This window comes from Gobio gobio (genome assembly GCF_949357685.1).
Source record: "Gobio gobio genome assembly, chromosome: 17".
Lineage (NCBI taxonomy): Eukaryota > Metazoa > Chordata > Actinopteri > Cypriniformes > Gobionidae > Gobio > Gobio gobio.
The window spans coordinates 22,265,777-22,288,953 of NC_137110.1; the positions used below are offsets into that span (position 1 = coordinate 22,265,777).

The 23,177-nt window shown below is 37.6% G+C and overlaps 1 protein-coding gene across 6 annotated transcripts in view; it reads left to right on the plus strand.

Moving 5' to 3' along the window:
- The window catches only part of lrrc7 (leucine rich repeat containing 7), a 93,258-nt gene that overhangs the window by 67,285 nt on the left and 2,796 nt on the right, over positions 1 to 23,177 (plus strand). For 3 of the 6 annotated variants that reach the window (XM_079840592.1, XM_079840595.1, XM_079840594.1), the window contains 15 exons: positions 149 to 264; positions 857 to 926; positions 1,322 to 1,421; positions 1,514 to 1,638; positions 1,857 to 2,045; positions 3,499 to 3,615; positions 4,743 to 4,829; positions 8,533 to 8,644; positions 8,929 to 9,109; positions 10,907 to 12,623; positions 13,762 to 13,911; positions 16,416 to 16,541; positions 18,102 to 18,332; positions 20,327 to 20,419; positions 21,343 to 21,417. In XM_079840592.1, coding sequence (XP_079696718.1) covers positions 149 to 264; positions 857 to 926; positions 1,322 to 1,421; positions 1,514 to 1,638; positions 1,857 to 2,045; positions 3,499 to 3,615; positions 4,743 to 4,829; positions 8,533 to 8,644; positions 8,929 to 9,109; positions 10,907 to 12,623; positions 13,762 to 13,911; positions 16,416 to 16,541; positions 18,102 to 18,332; positions 20,327 to 20,419; positions 21,343 to 21,417 — 3,489 coding nt within the window. Of the gene's footprint in view, positions 1 to 148; positions 265 to 856; positions 927 to 1,321; positions 1,422 to 1,513; positions 1,639 to 1,856; positions 2,046 to 3,498; positions 3,616 to 4,742; positions 4,830 to 8,532; positions 8,645 to 8,928; positions 9,110 to 10,906; positions 12,624 to 13,761; positions 13,912 to 16,415; positions 16,542 to 18,044; positions 18,333 to 20,326; positions 20,420 to 21,342; positions 21,418 to 23,177 lie in introns of all 6 variants that reach the window. The other 3 variants (XM_079840591.1, XM_079840596.1, XM_079840593.1) reach the window with 3 other exon arrangements.

Genomic DNA, 23,177 nt, shown 5'->3' on the forward strand with positions numbered 1-23,177 from the left:
CCTGCTGACTTTCACTTACCTCACTCGCTGTATTGACAGTTTACAAGAGTCATTTTACCTGAGAGAAAGAGAGAATGCTGATATCCAACAAAAAAAGCTGACAAAACTGCACCTTACCAGAGCTATCATATCCTGTCCTGTGCTGCAGATTGGAAACTGCAAGAATGTCACGGTCATGTCCTTGCGCTCCAATAAACTGGAGTTTCTGCCTGATGAAATTGGACAGATGACAAAGCTACGTGTTCTCAATCTAAGTGACAATAGGTAACACCTGATGTTCCTGTAGTTGTTGTTTTTTTTCTTCTCATTTGTACACCATGTGCACGCATTTATCACACCAACACATGATCTTCAACATTGTTTAAAAAGATAACATTTTAAATAAAAGATGAGACACATGAAAATCTGCTCAAAGCATAGAAAGTACTTCAAACCTCTTAAAGGTTTGATGAACAGTCCTATATGAAACCTGATCGGTTTATGTAAAGCAGTAAAAAGATGGTGTTTATTATTTTTCATAATGGCACGGTAATGGGGCATGACATCAGAAAAGTGCCTGGCCTGCCCACAGGCCAATTTAAAAAAAGCTCTTTTATGAGCTGTGCGGACAATTTAGATGCTCTGACTGCGATTACCTGGAAGCAGAGTAATTAAACTTAACCAAGACTAAACGCGGCATAGCCATTAGAGCACCTGAGTTAATGGGCCCTTTAAATGGACATAATCACCACAGGTCTTCATAACATTTTAACTACACCAAATAACTCCCCCAACAGTCTCATTTGGCTTTTGACATCCATGTTTTACCTTTTTTTTTTTTAATTCTCATGAACTAATTCTTTATATTCTGTTTTAGGTTAAAGAATCTTCCCTTCACGTTCACTAAATTGAAAGATCTTGCTGCACTCTGGTTATCTGACAATCAGGTTGTTATTTGGACTTCCTTTTTAAATTGTGTACAAAGTCTTGTCTATACAGTATTTGGACCACTTTTAACCACATTTTACAAACCTGTTTAATACAGTGGGCTGCCAATTAGTGTTTGGCCACATATAAAACTTGATGTATGTCAATGCATTATATAACAAAATATGAAACTAAATTACTTTTTTACTATTACTTTAACCCAAATGCCACTGTTTTATTTTTATGAAGTAATTTAATGACGTTCATAAATGTATGTACCCGTATATTTTAAGGGGGCCAGTGTATTTAACTGTTTGTTAAATGTGGTTAAAAAGTGGTCAGAAAAAAATACTGCCATTTAATACATTTGATTTGACAGTTGTATTTGTTTACAACAGTTCTTTTTGTTATTCAGTCCAAGGCCCTTATCCCTCTTCAAACAGAGGCTCACCCTGAGACCAAACAGAGAGTCCTAACCAACTACATGTTTCCTCAACAGCCCCGGCATGATGAGGGTGAGAATACAGTAAATCAGTCGTTTCTCTTTTCTTCTTTACATTTTACTGGATTACATTTTTTGGATGGATGTGTGTTTTCCATGCTGCAGATTACCAGTCTGACAGTGACAGCTTTAATCCCACTCTCTGGGAGGAGCAGAGACAACAGAGGATGACGGTGGCATTTGAGTTTGAGGACAAGAAGGAAGAAGAGGACAACTCAGGAAAAGTGAAGGTCCCCTTAGGAATTTAAAATGTGAAATAGCCAGCCTCTTTGGCCCCGTTTACAACTGGCATTAACATCCATCTCACGTGATCTGATCACAGATGTTAATATCAGATGTAACCGGGGCGATTGCTGTATCTGGTTAGCTATGTTTAATGAAACCTTTAAGCATCAGAAAAGGTCATATCACTGCTGTATGGGCTGAATCCTCTTCCCTCTATCTGCAGGTTGAGATTAATCTGAAGCGCTATCCCACTCCTTACCCAGAAGACCTAAAGAACATGGTGAAGTCAGTGCAGAACCTGGTGGGTAAAACCACTCACCCCCTCAACACTGAAAAATGCTCTTCTGGGACCAATATGGAGCACCACAGCCAAGACAAGTATGAGCCCAAGTGGCCCATTGCTCCTAAGGAGGTAATGCTTCTTTATCTTATTTTATCACAGTGCCTACCTGGGTTCATACATCAATGTCTCTGCAATTTGGATTACAAAGTGCATTTTTTTATATAAAAAGGATAGATCAGACTCTGAATTTCGATTTCAAATAACTCTTACTACTTTATTAATGATCCAAGTTACAGGTAGACCGAAAGATTTAAAAAAAGGGTACCTCCTGAAAGACCAAAAAAACTAAACAAAAAACAGCTGCAAAAAAACAGGTTTTGTAGGTATGCCAAAATGTCTTATTATCCATTGTATTATTCTTTTTTTTTGCAATCATTTTTAACACATTATATAATCATCATAATAATAATAATATTTATAATTATTATTTAATAATTATGTAAAGTAATTGTGTGTGTGTGTGTGTGTGTGTGTATATATATATATATATATATATATATATATATACACACACACACTGCGTGCAGAATCATTATGCACGTTGATTTTCTGATATATTTTTTTCTCCCAGGCACATTTTACCAATTCCAAACCACATTAATCTTAATAACTACTATTCATTTTGCATTTAATCATTTATAAGTGATATATAATTGTTCATGAAGGCTGGAAATGAAAAATGAAGGCTGGAAATGAAAAATGAAAATGAAGGCTGGAAATGAAAAACAGCTTATATTCAGGTGTGCAGAATTATTAGGCACGTTTTCTTTTACAGATAAAATGAGCCAAAAAATAGATTTAACTCAGACTGAAAAGTCTAAAATTATTAAATGCCCATGAGAAGGATGCAATACTAGACATTGGAGTTAAGGCATGAGCATTGGACAGTGAAATGCTCAATGGGTCAGCAGGGTCAGACAAAAACAGGTGGTGAAGAAAAGACAAAAGAATTCTTCAAAATAATTAAGGTGAAGAATTAAGTGTGAAACCATCAGGAACCCTTTAGTCTCCAGAAGTGCAAGGTGTCCAGATCTCAGAGACTTAGGTAAAGAATCACAAGATGAAGTGTTGTAAAATACATGAAGACCAGCACCCCATCCTCTTGTACTGTTAAGTGCCACAGTAAGTTTTGGGAGTTCATTTTTAGTCCAAAAAATGCAAAACAGACTTCAGGAGATGGACTACAAAATGAACTCCCAAAACTTACTGCCAGATTCTGGAAGATGAATTCTTCAAACAGTGATCTGAAAATCAATGTGCCTAATAATTCTGCATGCGGTGTGTATATACATATACACACTCTTATATTATATTATATTAATCTAAGATCTATTTATTGAACATGGGTGTCTTTTATTATGTTGGTGTTGGTGATAAACAATCAGAGGCAATATGTTACGGTAATTACCCATTTTAAAATGAAAAATGTGACTCATTGCTTGAATATCCATCACTTCGGAGTCACAGTTTATTTTGTCATTGAATCACGAGACACTTGTAGATTAGCGTATGTTCTTTGCAGGTGACAGAGCGAGAGGTCAAAGACTTTTCTAAACCACCAATGTCTGATCAAGGAATCCTCCTCAACTCAGCCATTGACATCCCAAAACGCAAAGAGGATCTGACTGAGAGCTCGGAAGTATGACAAGTTTTCTCTTTTAATTTTGTCTCTTTTAAATGCTGAACGCCTTAGCTTTATCCTCTTAAAACGTTTAGAGACAGTAATATCTCGAGGTTGCAGCTTATTTTACGCTCCCTATAACCTTTATAATGGTTAATTGTTGTCACTACAAAACACATAAGGGATTTATGAAGTCAATAACTTTAAAAGAGAAGGATGAGAGTGTGTAATGAAATTTAGGCAGTAGTTTCTTTGTTTTTGAAGGCCTAGTTTTTGCATCCTTGGTGTCTGAGTCAGTTTGGTTGCATGTATAGAGAGTGTTGTGTAGTGCTGAGAGTGTTTGTTAAAGGTTAGTTGAACCTGCAGAGATAAAATACACAAAGATCAGAGCCAATGTTTCATCTTTCACTGCCAGCAAACCCCCTCCCTGACCGCCAGAGCTGCAGTGTTGTTTAGGACACAGGATAACAAAGAAGTCATTAACTTTGCCTATGAATATTAGAGCAGAGCTAGTGCGATTTGTAATGAATGTCACAGTCACCTTGAAGGATGCTTCACTTTTTGGGTAACTCACATCCTACAATTATTTACTAGAGATCTAGACCTACAGTGTTTTACCCTCGCTCAGTCTTGAGTTTTAATTCCCGTAGCACTGCTCAGTTGTACAGCTGAAAATCTTTTAGCAAACGGAAATAAAGGTCAGAGTGAAATGTCAAGAACACTCAGAGGATCCATTAAAGATCCCTATATGAAAATATTGATTGAATTCAGGAATGGTTTGATGGTTTGAGTAAACCAGAATAAATCTCAAGGAATTATGCAAACACAGCTACATTCATAATCCATTCATTGATGCCAGGCTTTTCTATGCTTGCAGTAGCTCTTTGTTTAGAATAGCATACAAGTGCATGGTGTATTGTGTCCGTCGCAGCTTGGCCTCACACTGCTTCCCCCCATGGTCTCAGAGACCCCCCAGGCCAAACTGTGGAGCTACAAACATTATTTTTATTATCAGGGTTATCGGGACCTTGGGAGTACCAGTGCCATAAACCTCATGTTTCTTACACATTCTTTTCTTTCTAGACCATGAGAATCCATTTTTGTTTGTTTGTTTGTATATATGTATGTATGTTTGTTTTGCTTAGATTTCTTTACACCGCGTCGTTCCCAAGCCGCAACAGCCAGAGAATACGAGCCTGGCCGTTACTTCCTCTTCCTGTTTCTGCCTCATAGTAAGTGGCTGAGAGACCAGACAGCAGAAAATCAGCTAAGCATATGGGATGGCTCATTTCAACTGCCTTCAAAGCAAATGAAATTCATTTTCTCAGACACCCCCATTGTGGGTGAAACATTTGTTCAATACATGCATGGGTTTGTTTCCTATAATGAAGGAAAAAAACAAGAGGTGAAATTCGGTCACTCCCAGTCCATCAGTTTCCAGCATAATGTCAGTGTTCGAATTATTATAGGGGGGCTAGAGGTGAGATTACTCAATTTTGAATTGTCATTTACATTTATCAAAGCAAGAGACTGTTTTAACTTTTTAAATAAAATAATAATTGAAAAACAATAAATAAGAGCTATTATAAAAGTAATACATACGTTGTATACTCACCGTGCTTTCCGTCTACAATACTGGGGGAAAACAAATTTTGGTTACCATAGTTGCCCCTTTATTTCTATGGTGAAAATTAACAGAAACTTTCAATATATGTGGTTATTTTGTAAAAGGAAATGTCGCATAAACAAGTTGTTGTTTATATAAGTATGTACTAGGGGTCAGTACAATTTTCACGTTTTTAAAAGGAGTCTCTTGTGCTCACCGAATAATTAATTTAATCAACAATACAGTAAAAACAGTAATATGGTGAAATATTATTACAATTTGAAATAGCTGTTTTCTTTTTTAATTTACACTGCTCAGAAAATTAAAGGAACACTTAAATCACACATTGGATCTCAATGAATGAAATATTCATTTTGAAAATCTTTAATTTACATACATTCTATAATTTAAGAACAAAATAATGTGACAACAGTCAATGGAAACCAAAACCATCAACACACTGAGGGCTGTATTAAAAAAATCAATGTAAAAAAGTTACAGTTGCAGGCTGATCCAACTTGCATGAAGTTCATCACAGCAACTCTCATAATGTAAGTCCGTGGTGTGTATGGCCCCCACGTGCCGGTATGCTCCTGATGAGATGGAGTCCTGGGGGATCTCCTCCCAGACCTGGAGCAGGGCATCAGTGAGCTCCTGGACAGTCTGCGGTGCTACTTGGTGGCTTCGGATGCTCGGTACATAATGTCCCAGTGGCTCTCAATTGGATTCAGGTCTGGACAACGTGAGGGCCAGTCAATGGCATCAATGCCTTCGTCATCTAAAAACTGCCCACACACTCTAGACACATAAACCGGGCATTATCATGCACCAGGAGGAACCCAGAGCCCACTGCACTGGCATAAGGTCTGACAATGGCTCTGAGGATTTCATTCCGGTACCTAACAGCAGTAAGGGAACCATTGGCTAGCACGTGGAGGTCTTTGCGACCCTCCAAGGATATTCCTCCCCAAACCATTCCTGAACCACCGCCAAACCGGTCATGCTGGATGATGTTGCATGCAGCATAACGTTCCCCACGGCATCTCTTTCTCTCTCTCACTCTTTCACGTCTGTCACATGTGCACTGTGTGAACCTGCTCTCATCCATGAAGAGAACGGGGCAGCAATAGTGGACTTGAATTCTGGTTTTCTCTGGAAAATGCCAATCGAGCTGCACGGTGCTGAGCTGTGAGCAGAGGTCCCACTAGAGGAGGTTGGGCCCTAATGCCACCCTCATGAAGTCTGTTTCTGAGAGTTTCACACCAGTAGCCTGCTGGGGGTCATTTTGCAGGGCTCTGGCAGGGCTCCTCCTGTTTCTCTTCGCATAAAGGAGCAGATACCAGTCATGCTGCTGGGTTGTTTCCCTTCTACATCCCTGTCCAGCACTCCTCGCGTAACGGCCTGTCTCCCGGTATCTTCCCCATGCTCTTGAAACTGTGCTGGGAGACATACCAAACCTCCTTGCGAGGGCATGTATGGATGTGCCATCCTGGAGGATCAGGACTGCCTGTGCAGGTACTGTGGGTTGCAGGTACTGCCTCATGCTACAGACAGTGACAAGGACCTTACCAAAATACACAACTAAAGACAAATCAGACGGGAAGAATAAGGAGAGAACAATTGTCTATGGCCACCACCTGCAAAATCGTTCCCTTTTGGGGGGTTGTCCTGTTGTCACCTTTCATTTGCACCAAAGCAGGATTCACAAAACTGATTCACAATCACTTATGCTAATTGGACAGATTGATATCCCTGAAATTTAACTGACGTGGTGTTATACTGTGATGATTAAGTGTTCCCTTAATTTTTTGAGCAGTATATTTTAAATTGTAATTTATTGCTGTGATGACAAAAATGGATTGTCAGCAGTCATTTTTCTGATATACTGATTTGGTGCTTAAGAAACATTTCTTATTATTATGAATGCTGAAAACACTTGTGCTGCTTAATATTTTTGTGGAAACCGTGATGCCTCTTTTTTTAGGATTCTTGGATGAATAGAAAGTTCAAAACAGCTGCATTTATTTGAAATAGAAATATTTTGTAATATTCAAAATAGTTTTGTCTTTTACTATCACTTTTGATCAATTTAATGTATCCTCGCTGAATAAAAGTATACATTTATTTCCCCCAAAAAAACCCATCTTACTGAACTCAAACTTTTGAATGGTAGTGTATAAGAGCTCTTATATTCCAAATACTGTGCCTCCCTGGAATCTTTGGTATAATTCGAACACTGCGCAACATGCTCAAATGGCCCCCATGCTGAATTTTGTTCTCAGTTCATTCAATATAAATACGAAAGCATTAGCCTGCCGCATCAATTTAGACAGTCACATTTCTGTTGACCCGTTGTGCAAGAGCAATGAAGAAAAAAAAGACAAAATAGAAAAGACGAAGGCAGGGAAGGGGAGAGGTGGCTATAAACGGGTTAAGGAAATAACACAGAGACGTTGTTCTGAGAGAATGTTCTGATATGTGACTTCTCTCTTGCTCTGCTGCCGGTTGTGTGAGCCAGCCTGCTGATGTACAGTCAGGTCTGAGAGGTGTGAGTGTGAGACAGCTGTGAGAGACCTGGAAGCAACTGATTTGCTCCTGGGGGATTTGACCAGACAAGCCAGGACAAGGCCTGTGAATCCTTACAGTCTACATATTACTAATGATGAATCTCAACTTGATGTTGAGGTGTGAGATCACACTCTGTTAATTCTGATATAGTTCTCAGCTTCAATTTTGTTTAACTTCCAGGTCATTTGGGGACAATGTTTGTGTTTAATAATCATGAAACTGTCACTGTAATATAATAAAGGAATTGTTTAAGCATGTTCTAATGAATGACTCATTTCAATATAATGTAAAATCTTTAGAGTAACTAAATACTAGCTACAGTAATGTATTTCACGTTTTAGATTCATGATCTTTTTGTGATGTTTTTAAACTGGAATCTCTTAACGTAATGCTGTCGTTTGTGTTTTAACGGCTTAGTTTTTCTAAAAGCAGGTCCTGCCTAATAGAGTTTTATGTAATGTGCAATTAGGCAAACCGATATTTAAACAGGTAAAATGTTTGCAGTTAATATAGCAACCGTTTTCAATTTAATTTGATATGTTGACATTTGAAAATACATTTATTTGATCGTGATTGTGATCTCAAATTGGGTTACTATATTTTAGTAGGCCTATAAACAATTTGTGTTGCTTGATTTTGGTATTTAAATGATAGATTGTAATTTGATTGCAGGAAAACCTCACCCCACTCCCCTTGTTCCTGTTTTTAATTACCTTTGTCTAGTGTTTAATTCACTACGAATTTGACACTTGTGTTTCCAGGACTCAATGGGAGGTTCTCCCAATGATATCCGAATTTCTGACATGAGACCAACTTTGGTAGAGCCACCTATGTACAAACCAAAAGTTGTATTACTAGGCAAGGAAAAAAAAGGTTAGTGAGTTCACCCTGTCTATTTTCTAAATGCATGATGGTTCTTATGCTGGTTCCATTTTTCAAGAAATCCCCTCATTCTCTTTTGATGTTTATTAATAAAGCTAAAATCCCTCTGAGATTGATGTTCTGTTATAACGATGCATTGTGTAATTGCACAGGGGAACACTGTGGAATAATAGTTGTTGTGAGAAGCACAATAATTGGGGTTTATTTTAGACAAATATAGAGTTGTTGTTCATGCATATAAACTATTTTACCTTGATACCTTTTTTTTTTTAAAGAGTCAACCGATGAGTCTGAGCCAGACAAAATGCATTGTTTGAACAACAGCGGATCATCTGCCACTTATTCAGACTACTCACCCTCCCAGGGATCATCTGGCTCCTCCAACCCACCTGGAAATGTCAGTAATCTGCAAACATCTGGGAAAGAGGGGCCATCACAAACTCACTGGACCAACAGGTTGGCAAGAATTTAATAACTGCCACTATTCATTTATATGAACTAATAGACCATCTGTGCTCTCATATGACATGACTGTTGATCAAACAGTTTAGATATCCAGCTCACTGACTTTTGGGTGGCCCAAAACTGACGTGTCGTTGTGATAAACATCTCTGCCAATAATCCAAAATTATTTGAGCCAATTATAACCAATCGATTGCATATTGTTTTTAATAACTTGCAATATTTATGAAACACAGAATTACATAAGAATTGCCTTTGTGGGGGGTGTCCCGTATATCAGTGATGATCTTGTTATTTGCCTTTTTATTAGATTGAAGGTGCTCATTTTAAATTTCACATTGCTTTCTATTTTAATTAAGACAATTTAAATTCTAAGCATGCTCTATCTGGGCTTTTGTTTCTTTTAAAATGTCTCTATTGCTCACGTCACGATTTCTCTCTCACTCAAAGTCACGCACAGCAGTATGACTCTTGCTGCCATCTGCAAAAGTGCAGCCGGAAATCCATCTCTATTGCTAACAGTAAAGATTTTTGTATATTAGTACTGGAAAACTTAATTATCACTCCTTTCACTGCCTGTTCTTCAGAAGAGCTCTTTGAGAGATTTCTGTTTTGATAACCTTGCAGAAGTATTACGTGGGCGAAATTTTGTAAACATTGTAAACATTTTTGTAAACAAAGTTTATTCGATGATGATGGTAGTTTAGGTAACCACAGCGATATTTCTCAGCACTTTTCAATTTGAACATAAATTAGACCACATGTGGTATATTAAGAGAGTTGAAGGCCCTGTTAAATTAAATTTTTTTAATATCTCATCCCCAACATTACATGAATGAAGATTTTGTGAGCATCTGCTAAAATCATAGTACATATAGCAATGAGGGGTAGTGGTTGCCTTAGGAATTTGGCCTCCACACAAATGTTGCAGATTCAGTCCCAAGTAGGAATTAACAAAGAAATAGAAAGTAAATAAGATTGCAACCCTATGTTTTAACCATTGTGCCCTTGAGCAAAGTACTTAACCCCAGCTTGCTCAATGGATATTATGGCTGCAGTTAGTGTGTGAACAAATTAACAATGTCCATGCGCAGTCAGGAAAAACCTTTTAAAAATGTAAAGTTCTTAGTAATGTGTATTTGTTGGTTTTTATATGGTTTTGAACTTTTATATCATTCTCAATATATTTTAATTAAATGACTCTAAATGTCATGTGGTGTAATCATCAAGTAATAAGAAATAAATTGTCCTTACACTTTGAGTACACGAGTCTTATATATATATATATATATAATTTTTTTTGTATTTATTATTACTATTCCAATTCCATGAATTATTAATACTTGAATATAATTACGTTTTTAGGGATATATAATTATAAACATATTTTTAACAACCTGAACTACCCTTGTCTTGAGGGTTGTTTAATTAGCTTTACGCTAAAATTCTTGTTTTTTTCCAAGAGTTTCATTCTTTTAATGAGAATTTTTTTCTTTATTATGATCAGTATTTGTATCACCCTGACATGTCTTACTTTATGCCCCCAAAATTCAGAAGTTAAAACCATCATAGAAGGGATGTAATTCAAGTCATTGCATTTATGAAATGCATTTCAATTTTGAATGAATTGATGCCAAACAAAAAAAGAGTGATATGTCATTGACCCTATGTCAGTGACCCTATGAATTTTATGATATTGAATATGCTTGTCATATGTTTTTGTGTACAGATCTTTTTCCATACAGTGCACTGATAAAATCTCAGATGTGTTTTGTCTGAATATGTCAACAGGCTGGCTCAGTCTTTCCCAAAGCCCATTGAAACCAAGCCCCTTCTGAGCCAGAGGGAAACACCTCCTTCCAGCACACTGCAGCAGCGAGGTGAGAGGCGGCCACTCAGCGACACCTTCGACAGCTGGAACGATGCCCCCCACTATGATAACACAGGTTTTGTCGCAGAAGAAACACCTCTTGACACTCAAAGCAGCAGTGCTGGAAACCCCATGCTAGGCTCAAAGCCCCGGAGTGCCTCAATGGCACAGGGGCGACGGCCTCTCATGAGACAAGAGCGCATTGTGGGAGTTCCCTTGGAGCTCGATCAGACGCAACACACTTTCCACACAGTTCGCTCCACCCCTGAAACTGAAGTGCCTCCTCCCTCTAACCCCTGGCAGAACTGGACGAGGACTCCCAGTCCCTTCGAGGACAGGACAGCTTTCCCTTCCAAGTTGGAAATTACTCCAGCCAACAGCCCCAATCCTGACCGTAAGGACTTTGAACAGGAGATGGGAGAACTACCCAGCACTTTTCCCTCAACTAGAGCCTGGGGGTTTCTGGACTCTACGGACTCAGGGACAGGACGAGGACATCCCAACATTTTTTCACATGTCCAGGGTGGAAAAGACCCAAACAAAGGAAACACTATGGTTATTAGCAAGAGCTCTGAGAGACTTTCGCCAATGATGAGGGAGGTAAAAGCGAAATTTAAGAAATCTCAGAGCATAGATGAAATCGATACTGGGTCATACAAGGTTTACAGCATCCCCTTGGACAGCTACAGTTCTAGCATAGAAAATCAGGGAAGTGTTGATAGAGCAGACTTCCCTATACCACTGGAACAGAGCATGTCCAGGAGCCAGTCAGCTCCAATGCTGGACGATGATCTGGATGGCTACGGTTTGAATAAAAGCTCTCAGCAGCAGAAGCCTGCCATCCCAAAGAAAGTTTACCATTTTGACCAAAGCTTCAACCCACAAAGAGCCATGGATCTTGTGAAAGCAGAGAGGAGAGTTCCTCCACCATTCCCCAACACCCCTGAATACGTAAACCATCCTGGGAAGACGTTACCAAAGGAACTTGTGAGCCCAAGAGGCTACAGAGGCTATCCACCGATGGAACAGATGTTTTCATTTGCTCAGACTGCAGTCACCGACGATGCCATCAATCCACAGCTCTCGGTCCAGCCCCAGCGCTCCAGGCCGGGCTTCCTGAGGCGAGCTGACTCTCTGGTAAGTTCGACAGAGATGGCGCTATTCCGCAGAGTAGCTGAGAGCCAAGAGCTGCAGCTGGCAGAGCACTACAACAGGCCTCAGCAGATAAAGAACATGCTGGAACAACAAAACAGCTTGTCTAACATCGCCGACACCCAGTTCCACAAAAGGAATGGTAGGTATGACGAAGATTACTCGTCTTATCAAGAACCCAAAAAGCCCATCATGGGTTACCCCACCAAGAGTCTGACACAACGCCGCCCCCTGTCTGCACGGAGCTACAGCACAGAGACATACGGGGCATCTCAGGCAAGGCCAGTGTCTGCCCGACCCACCATGGCTGCACTGCTGGAGAAAATGCCTTCAGATTACAATCTCAGTACATGCACTGAGAAGAGCCCTGAGGCTGACATGAAGCTGAGATCCATCCCTCAAAAACAAGAGGACCCGAACTCCAAAATGCCTGTAGATTGGAGACAGCAGTTGCTTAGACACATAGAAGCGAAGAGGCTAGACCGGGTGAGTAGGCAAGCTTTGCTTTTCGTTCTTCTACAAAAGATTGGAATTCATCTAAACGCTCAGTATATTCAAGAAATAAATTAATCCATTCCTTTATTCTGTCTTAGCAATGTAGCCATTTTTTGCGATGATAATTGAGATCTCAACAACAAATGTTCTCAGTGCAGTATATTTTACTATATTATTAAATAACTACATATTTGTTTTACATAATATGTTTGTTTTGCATATTAAATACAAAGCTTAAATGAAGGCCACTTTTTAGTGTATAGACATGTGAACAGTTGGGTGAATCTCATGTAAAACATTGTGTCTGGGACATATTTCACTCCAAAATCAAAAGTAATGAAAATAAAGATGGTTTTTGTGCATTTCGACATTAATTTAATTAAATTCAAGCAAAAACATCATTTTTAATTTGATTTTTTTTGGTCACACCTTAGATTAGGGTCCAATTCTCACTATTAACTAACTATTAACTACGACTTTTGCCTCAATAAAATCCTAATTACTGCATGTTAATAGTTAGTAAGGAATTTGTTACCTTTAGGTATTGGGTAGGATTAGGGATGCAGAATATGGTCATGTAGAATGAGGCATTAATATGTGCTTTATAAGTACTAATAAACAGCCAATATCCTAGTAATATGCATGCTAATAAGCAGCTAGTTAATAATGAGAATTGGACCCTAAACTAAAGTGTTACCGAACTAGCGTTATTCAAAGATTATTTCTTTCTCAATTTCTCACAAAATAATTGTCACAATGCAAACATTTGTAATGCTCATTAAATGGCTTAATATTCTTTCTGCAAAATATCTTCTTTTTTTTTTTTTTTATTGGGGTGAAATATGGTGAGCATTTGTTTCTGTGTAAGTGGACTACAGTACTACAGCATACTTCATTGTTCACGTAATTTAGCCCCACACTGCTGCTATTAATATTCTGTAAATGTAACCACTGTGTATCACTAATGTGTCACGTCGGCAGTAATGACGTACTGTTGTTGTTCTGTTTGTCAAGCTTACTCACTCTGTTACAGCAATGTGCAGTCCAGTGTACCCCAGCCACAGCCTTTTGACCTTTCTGTGTGGCACACCCATTCACTCATGTCATGTGGTTGTTTCCCTCCAATCAGAGCGCTGTCCTTAAGCACAACACAGTAAACTTCGGCATGCTGTACTCTGGAGGCTATGCTGCACCGCATGCCAGCAGAAGCATGACAATAAACTTTTACAATAACACAAAGCATGAAAACCAAACAACTCAGTGGCTACCTCTACCAAATGTGAGTATAAAGGAACTTCAGCCCCAGTTTCAGCATGAAGAAGTACGACTTATATTAACATAACATCTCCTATTGAAGACCTTCTTTTTAGATCTATCTATTTTGAGCGGCTTCTGCTTTAACTTCTCGAACAGTGGTAATATTATCATTTTTGGCACATTTTGTTGTATGGTAAAATAGCCTTTCTATTGGGCAGACCATCTAACGCATTTCACAGTTTACACACTAATCTAACGCGTCACCTGTTCTGAGTTCAAGGCTAGACACTGTCTTTCACTGTGATGTTAAACATATATAGGTGTTTTCTGTTGCATGTGCTCAGTCTTTGTGTTTGGTCTATGCACTACAGTCTTCCACTGTCCTTAACTCACAGAACAAAGCAATCTGTGACTGACAGCAGAGATACATTTATGAAAGGCCTTCTTGATCTTTATAAAATACAATCAAATTCAATGAATCAAGGTTAAACAGTCAGGGGTGAATTCACCACCAATGAGCATAGTATATCTGCGTGCACGGTTCACCAACCTCCTTTTACTTATTCAGCAACAAGTGATTGCTATACTGTAAGTAAATAGAGGTTAGTGAACTGCTCAAATCAAATTAGCCAGGTGCTGAGATAGCTCTGTACCAGTAGTATTTGTATTTCTTTTATTTTTTTTAGATGTATATAAAGATATACAGTGTAGTTGAGCGTACTTTCAGTCTCTGGATTGCAGTAGTTGAATGCTGGTAAAGTACGCCAGATTGCAGTAGCCTGCTACATCCACCACAAACTAGCACTCAGAGGCCTGTTGCATGAAGTTAGAGTTAAACTTAGAGGGGGGGTCTCAATCAGCTCCCTAGCTTCCCTAGGTCGTGAATCAGTATATTGTGTGTATGAATTTGGGCACTGGTAATGAAAGTGAGGACCCTGGCTCACTACACATTGGGACACTGATGACTCTTTCCAGCAACATGACAATTTCCTCATTGTACAACATCACTACAGGTATTTATGAACAACAGCCGAACTGGTATTTGATGCATACTTTTCTTATTACATATACGTGCAACATTTAAGCCGTGAATAAATTATAATTGTTAGCAAGAATGTGTTCGTTACCTGTCTAGCGATGTATCTTTATGCTGAAATATAATCAAATAATCTTTTATATTTATTTTAAAAAAAAACTGAGTTAACTCATATGATTTATGTTTCATGCTTTAGAACTTCCATTAAGGGAACATAGAGAGCATCTTTTTACAGTGCATTATAGGACTTTTTAGGGAGCGAATGTTTCCATGCTGGTAGAATTCCTGATCAGTGCCCATTTAGATGCACCATTAAGGTGATGAGACATGGGGCAACTTTTTGAGCAATGTGTCCGTCAACGGGCAACCAGGTGAGACACAGGGCCCACGACCGATCTAAAGTATCCAGAAATTAGTTGCCCATTCTCAATGGGAAAGTGTCCAAGCAACATTGCTCAAAAAGTTGACCCGGGTGTGTATCATCACTTTTAGAGTAGGGTTAGAGTTGTCAAAACCAAACAAATCCAACCCATTTTAGATTGAATTCAGTGGGCTCACAACACTTCCTATAAACATTCCAGCGGTCAGATTTTAAACAGCACTGGATTGTTTAATAATCATTAGGATTAAGAGATTTATTATGAAAATATCATGAATTTAAATGCATTTACAAGGCAGGAAACAAAGAAAACATTCAGCTATATCAATGCAAGGGAATCAACTGAATTTAATTTAGCACACAAAAGCCTGGTTTCACAAACAGGGCTTAGATTCAACCAGGATTATGTGTTAGTTCAATTACGACATTTAAGTAGCTTTTATAAATGTGCCTTAGAAAAAAACATTACTGATGTTCATCTGGTGTTGCACTGTGGAACCGGAGGAAAGAGCTTAGAAGAAGACATGCAAGCTTAGTAAATTTTAAAGCTTTATTATTTCTTATGTTTTTATTTACATGAATATATCTATATTAATTAAATAAAAAAATTATAATATTAATTTTGAAAATATAATTGCTTATGTATAATGTATTATGGATAATATAAATTATTTGAGAATCATATATATAATAAATAATTAACCATGTAGCTCGAACATTGCGATGAACACCAATAAACAAAAATCTTTCCTGGGTAGCCACTGAAACCAGCTTCGTGCAACAGGCCTAGAAGCGACTCACAATAGGGAATTTTGCCATTCAAAACACTTTCAACACAGACTTTGTTTTGCACCGGTACTTATCATAGTTTTGTAATGAATTGGACAAAATAAACAATGCTAACAACAGACCCCAAAAATATTGTTTTTTATTTCTTTAATTGACGAACGCATGTGAATGGAACATTTGAATAGTGAGCTGATAATTCCAGCTTTGTGGGGGTGTCCCTCTCACATCTCGGTTCTTTGAAACGAGCACATTTTTATTTTGGCAGTGTAAATTTAGAGCACTGTTTTGAATTTTGCTTGCTGACAGCACTATATCCTTTCAGACACCTTCACAACAGAGCAATATTTTAGATAATGGACAAGAGGTGGTTTCCCCAAGTAGTCAGTGGGCTCCGTATTCACTGGGACGGAGAGACGTGCCACCAGAGAACATGAATGTCATCAAAAAGGTATTGATTATTGAAGTTTTTGTTTTTGACACAGCATGTTGTTTGTCATACTGATTGGTCAAAGATTCTGAAAGGCAATAAGGCAATTATTGTTACAAACAGTGTTTTATATTATCTGCACTATGGCTTTTATAATTATATATATAAATACTAGGGCTGGGCAGTATATTGAACATGTTCAGAATTATAATGCTGGAGATATAAAATAAAACACTGTCAATTTTTTTTTTTATTATCAAGTTTCCGAAAGACACATCATTTGACTAGTTTCATAATTCCTCCTTGTCTCGGTGGAACAGATATTGTTAGCATCTTTGTTGTAAACCAGTAAAACAAGTTGGTAAGTTTGATTCATTTCAGTAAATCAGTACTGTTTGCTTCAATTAATCGATTCGTAACTGATTTAGTGACTCCCTCCAAAATGATCCTAATAAAAATACACACCACCATTCAAAAGTAAATTAGTACTTTTAGTGAGTGTAACAGAGGCCAGCTAGTAGTTGCTGTGCGAGTAAACCTCACTCCTCTGATCTCAAGAGACGTTCTAGCGACTGACGTTAGAGGTTGCAGACTTTAGCCTTCTTGTTAGAGCGTTCGACTCTCATGCCGGCGGACCCGGGTTCGAGTCCCGCTTGGTGGGGGGTGGGTTGAACAGGAGGGGTTACATCTCAATGCAAGGATGCATTCAATTGTTCAAAAGTGACAGTTAAGACATTTATAATGTTACAAAAGATTTCTATTTAAGGTAAATGTTGTTTTTTAAAGGTTTCTATTCATCAAAGAATCCTGAAAAATAAATGAATTGAGGTATCCAAAGAAATATTCAACATTGATAATATCAAGAAAATAGTTAAACAGTTATTAAAATAGAAAACAGTTTTTTTGTATTACTGTTTTTGCTCTAATTCTGATCAACACACACACACAATGCAGAAAGTGCGGCAAAATGATAATCTCAGATGATAAGATAAATCATCAGCAATCACGGTAAAACTCCCTCTCGCTTCTAAAATGGCCCTGTTTCTTTCAAAAGCCATGCTGAACTGATATGATTCATTGCATTTGTCTGGATCTCATTATAGTTTTATTATTTCCGCAAAACGTTTTTGGAGAGACACCCACATGTCTCTGAGTATTAAACCCTGTCATGTTCTACTCTTTAAGTTTCCTCTGGCTTAACCTGTTGTCTGTGAGATAGACATCTCTGTTGTATCGTGATTGCCATGTTCATTTTTTCAAATGCCAGGGTTAATTACTACCTGCTGTCGTGATTCATTTCACAACGAGTGTTCCTGCTCGGTCTCCTTAGCAACCTCAGTCTATTGGTGAATGTCTTTAGGTTGTCGCTCAATATTGTGAAACATGTTGCTTCTGCTGACACATTTAGTGTTGTGAAGAAAAGACTTAACGTAATGAAAATTAAATGAATTCAAATAATGAAATCAAAATGTCATAAGGTCCCGTTTAGCTACTACATGCCTTTGTTCCTGTAATAATATAAAGGCGTTTGCCAGCTGTATGAACTACTTCATTAAACATTTGCTTGATGTTTGCCCACAGCCTGGTGTTCACAATCCCCATCAACAACAGGCTATGATGATAACCTCAGCCAACCCACCCCACCGGACAGCCCGTGACCAGCAGTATGAGGGGGCAATCAACAAGGTGTCCATCCAGCAGTACCAGCCACCTCTGCCCATGCCCATCACCACCACCACCCCCCGGCCTCAGAGTGCCCGCTGCTTCATCCAGACTAAAGGCCAGAAGAGTATGGATGGCTTTCCAGAGCAGGTACCATTGAGACCAATCAAGATTCCAAAGACCAATCAAGATTCATGTCACGATCATGGAATATTAAAACAGTGTTTTCTTATTCAAGTCATCTTCTTTTGACTAAGGGTACATTTAGGGTTAGGGTTAGACAACAATGTACTAAAACAGAAACGTTTTTCCTTTGCGTTTTTTGCGTACAGACGAAAATGTCAAAACGATCCTGGTCCACATGGATCCAAGAAGTTTTCCAGAAGTTGCCTGTTCACACTGAAACTTCTGAAAACACTTAAATCATCTTCCTGAGATCATTTCACTTTACAGAGAGATCAGGCATAAAGTTTGCAAGCTATTCTTCTGCCACAATCATTTTATTTGTAAAATATCTGACCACTTACTGGTACGTCCAGGTCATGCTCAAAATCGCCATTCCATGTATGGTCTAAAATGCAACTGCTCTCATGTTTCGCAGCAAGACAGCAATCTTTGCAGGAGTGTAATATGAAGGTTGTACAAAGTAACATTTATTTTTAACAACACTATGAAAATGAATAGCAGGCACAATGCTGGTAAATCCATAGATATACAGTGGCAAGAAAAAGTATGTGAACCACTTGCAGAATCTGTGAAAATGTGAATAATTTTAACTAAAAAGAGGTAATAAAAAATGCATGTTATTTTTTATTTAGTACTGTCCTGAATAAGATATTTAACTTTTTTTTTTTTTTTTTACATATAGTCTACAAGACCTGAAAAAAAAAACCTGTTCAAAAGTTAATGAACCATTGATTCTGAACACTGTGTGTCGTTCCCTGGATGATCAACGGCTGTTTTTTGTTTTGTTTTGTGATGGTTGTTCATGAGTCCCTTGTTTTTCCTGAGCAGTTAAACTGACCAAAGTTCTTCAGAAATATCCTCCAGGTCCTGCACATTCTTCAGTTTTCAGCATCTGTGGCAAATTTGAACCCTCTCCAGCAATGACTGTATGATTTTGAGATCCATCTTTTCACACTGAGTACAATTGAGGGACTCAAACACAACTATTAAAATAGGTTGAAACATTCACTGATGCTCCAGAAGGAAACAACGCATTAAGAGCTGGGGGTGAAAACCTTTGAGCAGGATGAAGATGTTTCTTATGTTGTTTAAATATATATATATATATATATATTTTTTTTTCATTAAGTACTGCCCTTCAGAAGCAACAGAAGATACTTGCATGTTTCCCAGAAGACAAATTGAGGACAATTTACCTTGATCTTCAAATTCAAAAAGTTTTCACCCCCCGGCTCTTAATGCATTGTGTTTCCTTCTGACGCATCAGTGAATGTTTCAACCTTTTTTAGTAGTTGTGTTTGAGTCCCTCAATTGTACTCAGTGTGAAAAGATGGATCTCAAAATCATACAGTCACTGCTGGAGAGGGTTAAAATATGCCACAGATGCTGGAAAACTGAAGAATGTGCAGGACCTGGAGGATTTTTCTGAAGAACATTGGTCAGTTTAACTGCTCAGGACAAACAAGGGACTCAAGAACAACCATCACAAAACAAAAAAACAGCCGTGGATCATCCAGTGAACGACACACAGTGTTGAGAATCAATTGTCTTGTGGACTATATGTAAAATGTTTTATGTAAAATATCTTATTCAGGACAATACTAAATAGAAAATAACATGCATTTTGTATGATCTCTTTTATTTAGATAAAATTATTCACATTTGCACAGATTCTGCAAGTGGTTCGCATACTTTTTCTTGCCACTGTATATGGGTAAAATATGCATCACATGACTAAACATGCATCATCGTTTTCGAACACCTCGGTTTTCACAGTCCACATTATGATACGAAAACAGAAATTTCAAATGTATTCACTTGGAAGTGCATCTTTAAAAAGCGTAGTTTTCGAAGGACAAAAACGCTGTCTCAGTGTGGATGGAAGGCCAAAATGTAGAGAAAAACATGTATTCAAATGTACGTGGATTAATGTAGACTTTTTTGTATGTTGTTGACAGCTGTGTGTGAGAATCGAGAAGAACCCTGGCCTTGGTTTCAGCATCTCAGGGGGAATCAGTGGACAGGGGAACCCCTTCAAGCCCTCGGACATGGTAAGACCATTTCACTCTCTGTTTTAAAGGACAGAGCATAATGTAGTATGCTAATTTCAGCATTTAGTTCTCAAAAAAATGCATTAACATGATGCTTTATATAGAACAAAATCAAAGCTATCTCTCTTCAGTCAGTAAAGTGTGTCTCTCTGTAGAGTTTCCATGGAAACATGCGCTACTGCAATGCACAACCTTGCACACCAGCTGACTGCATTACCTTTTAACCTTTTCATGTCTTGGCAACATTTGGTGATCGTTCAAACAAACGTGTTTTGTGACTCAAATGTTGTTGATTTTCATTAAGTACATGCAAAAATGATATTCTACATCTGTTTCATGTGTTAGTAGATTGAATGTATATTAATATTAGATTGATTAGATAGAGAATGTGTCAGTTTGCATGAAAAAGTGTCGTTCTTTTTCCCCCCATAAGGTTTTCAACATAGCATAAAGATTGCTTGTGTTGTATATTGTTGCTTTGGGGATCTTCTAACAAGCCGAATCCCTGTGAGCCCTGAAGAAATGATGTAAAGTTTGGTGGACTCTCAATATGTGGCGTCAATTATAAGACTTCATATGTGTGCACATGGTGCATACTGATGGGTCCCACATGTAATTTAAATATGTATGCTTTATAATCTCTGCCTTGATTTCAGCACAAAACGGTCACTAATGGATCCTCTAACTTTATTCTTTAAAAAAATCTAAGAATATTTCAATTAATCGTATACGTTTTACATTTACTTTTCAGTTTAACATTTACTTATGAATTGTAAAAGGCAATCATTTTATAGATAAAGATAATTATTTTTGAGTTTTTGAGGAAAAAGAGAGAAAAAAAATCTAAATCCAGATTAAACGGCAAAGATTCTAAACCATAGTCACCATGTGGTTCCTAACCTCATATCACTTTTGACTTATAGGGTATCTTTGTTACTAGGGTACAGCCTGATGGACCTGCCTCCAACGTTCTACGACCAGGGGACAAAATTCTGAAGGTAACACTGTTCTCCATCACATTGTCCCACAAGTTGTGACAATGCATCCTCCGCCACACTGCCAGTGGAGGGCTTTGCATGTGGCATTAAATGTCCAGTGTGTAAGTGTGTATGTGTGTGTGTGTCTCAAACAAGTGAGCATGGACTTCTGTTGTTATGTTTGTCCAACTTTGACATGACAGACTGTTATAACATTTCAAGCTGCCACATGTCTTGTAAGTAAATTTAATGGCATGAAATAATATATTTTACATTAAATTATTAATTTGATTTATCAAATATTATAAAATGAATGTAAATCAGTGAAGGACTAATCAATACAACCAACTACCTCAACTTGAAATTGTACGGTTTTACATCTTTGATGCAGATTGAATCTGGTCTTTTCCAGTGTAGTGAAATGTATCCCTTTACTTCCCAATAAAAGAACTAATTAAAGTGCCCCTGTTATGCTAGTTTAAAGGTTCTTAATTGTGTTTTGGAGGTCTCCTACAATAGATTTACATGCATTAAAGGTAATACACTTTCATTTTCTCATAATATACATTGCACTACACCACATTTCTTAAAGAGTCTGAATACGGTCTTTGAAGATTCAGTCTCTATAAACTCGTCCTTTCTGAGAGCCTACACTCCTCTGATTGGCCGACCGCTTAGAGAGCATGTCAGAAAAGAAAAGAACAGTAATGATGGCACCGTTTTTTCCCTAATCAATTCCAGCGTGAGTCCTCATCCATTGAAGTGCATGGAAAATGGATTTTCAGGGCTGAAAACAGCATCTTCACATGTCGACAACACAAACCAACTCTTCCAGGCCTCCGCTACAACTAGAGTGTTTAAGGGCGGGTCAAAGTAGATGCTGTTCGCGGGCAGCCAATGAAGACCATAGGCTGGCTTTATGCAAATTTGTTACATTGTTATGTAAAAATACTGGAATTGCTGATGACTCTTTTCGGCAGTTCAGAATCGATTCTTTCTTTTAGGAGACAATAGCTTTATTTGTCATGTACTTTGCAGACTTTTTACATTCACAAATAGCTATATTACACACTGCATGAAAGGTAATATTCGAAAAAGCATAACAGGGGCACTTATATATAAGGGGCACTTATATATATTTATACACTTATAAATATATATATATATATATATATACACACACACACACACACTGTTTGAAAGTTTGGGCTCAGTATGATTTGTGTAATATATATATATATAAATACAGCAATATTTTTTTATACTATTAAAATTTAAAATAGCCAACTGTTTATTATTTTAATATATTTTTGGTTACACTTTATTTTAAAGGTGTCTGTTACAGTGTAATTATATATTTAGGTACTGAGTAATATTAATTAACAACATGTACTTACTATAGGGTTAGGGTTTGGTTGAAGTTGCATGTAATTATGCATATTTTACTGTTATTACTATGGTAAGTACATGTAACATAATGTAACAAGGACACTGTAAAATAAAGTGTTAACATATTTTTAAATGTAATTTATTCCTTTAGTGGCAAAGCTGAATTTTAAGCAGCCATGAAAAAAGAGATGAATGATAAATAAAAAGAGCAGCATTTATTTGAAATAGATTTTTATAACAATTTAAGTTATTGTCGTCATGTTTTAATGCAGCCTTAATAAAAGTATTATTAATATTGTAAAAAAAAAAAAAAAGTATTAAAAAAAATTTACTGACTGCAAAGTTTTGAATGGTAGTGTGTGTATATAATTATATATATTCCTAAAATTTTA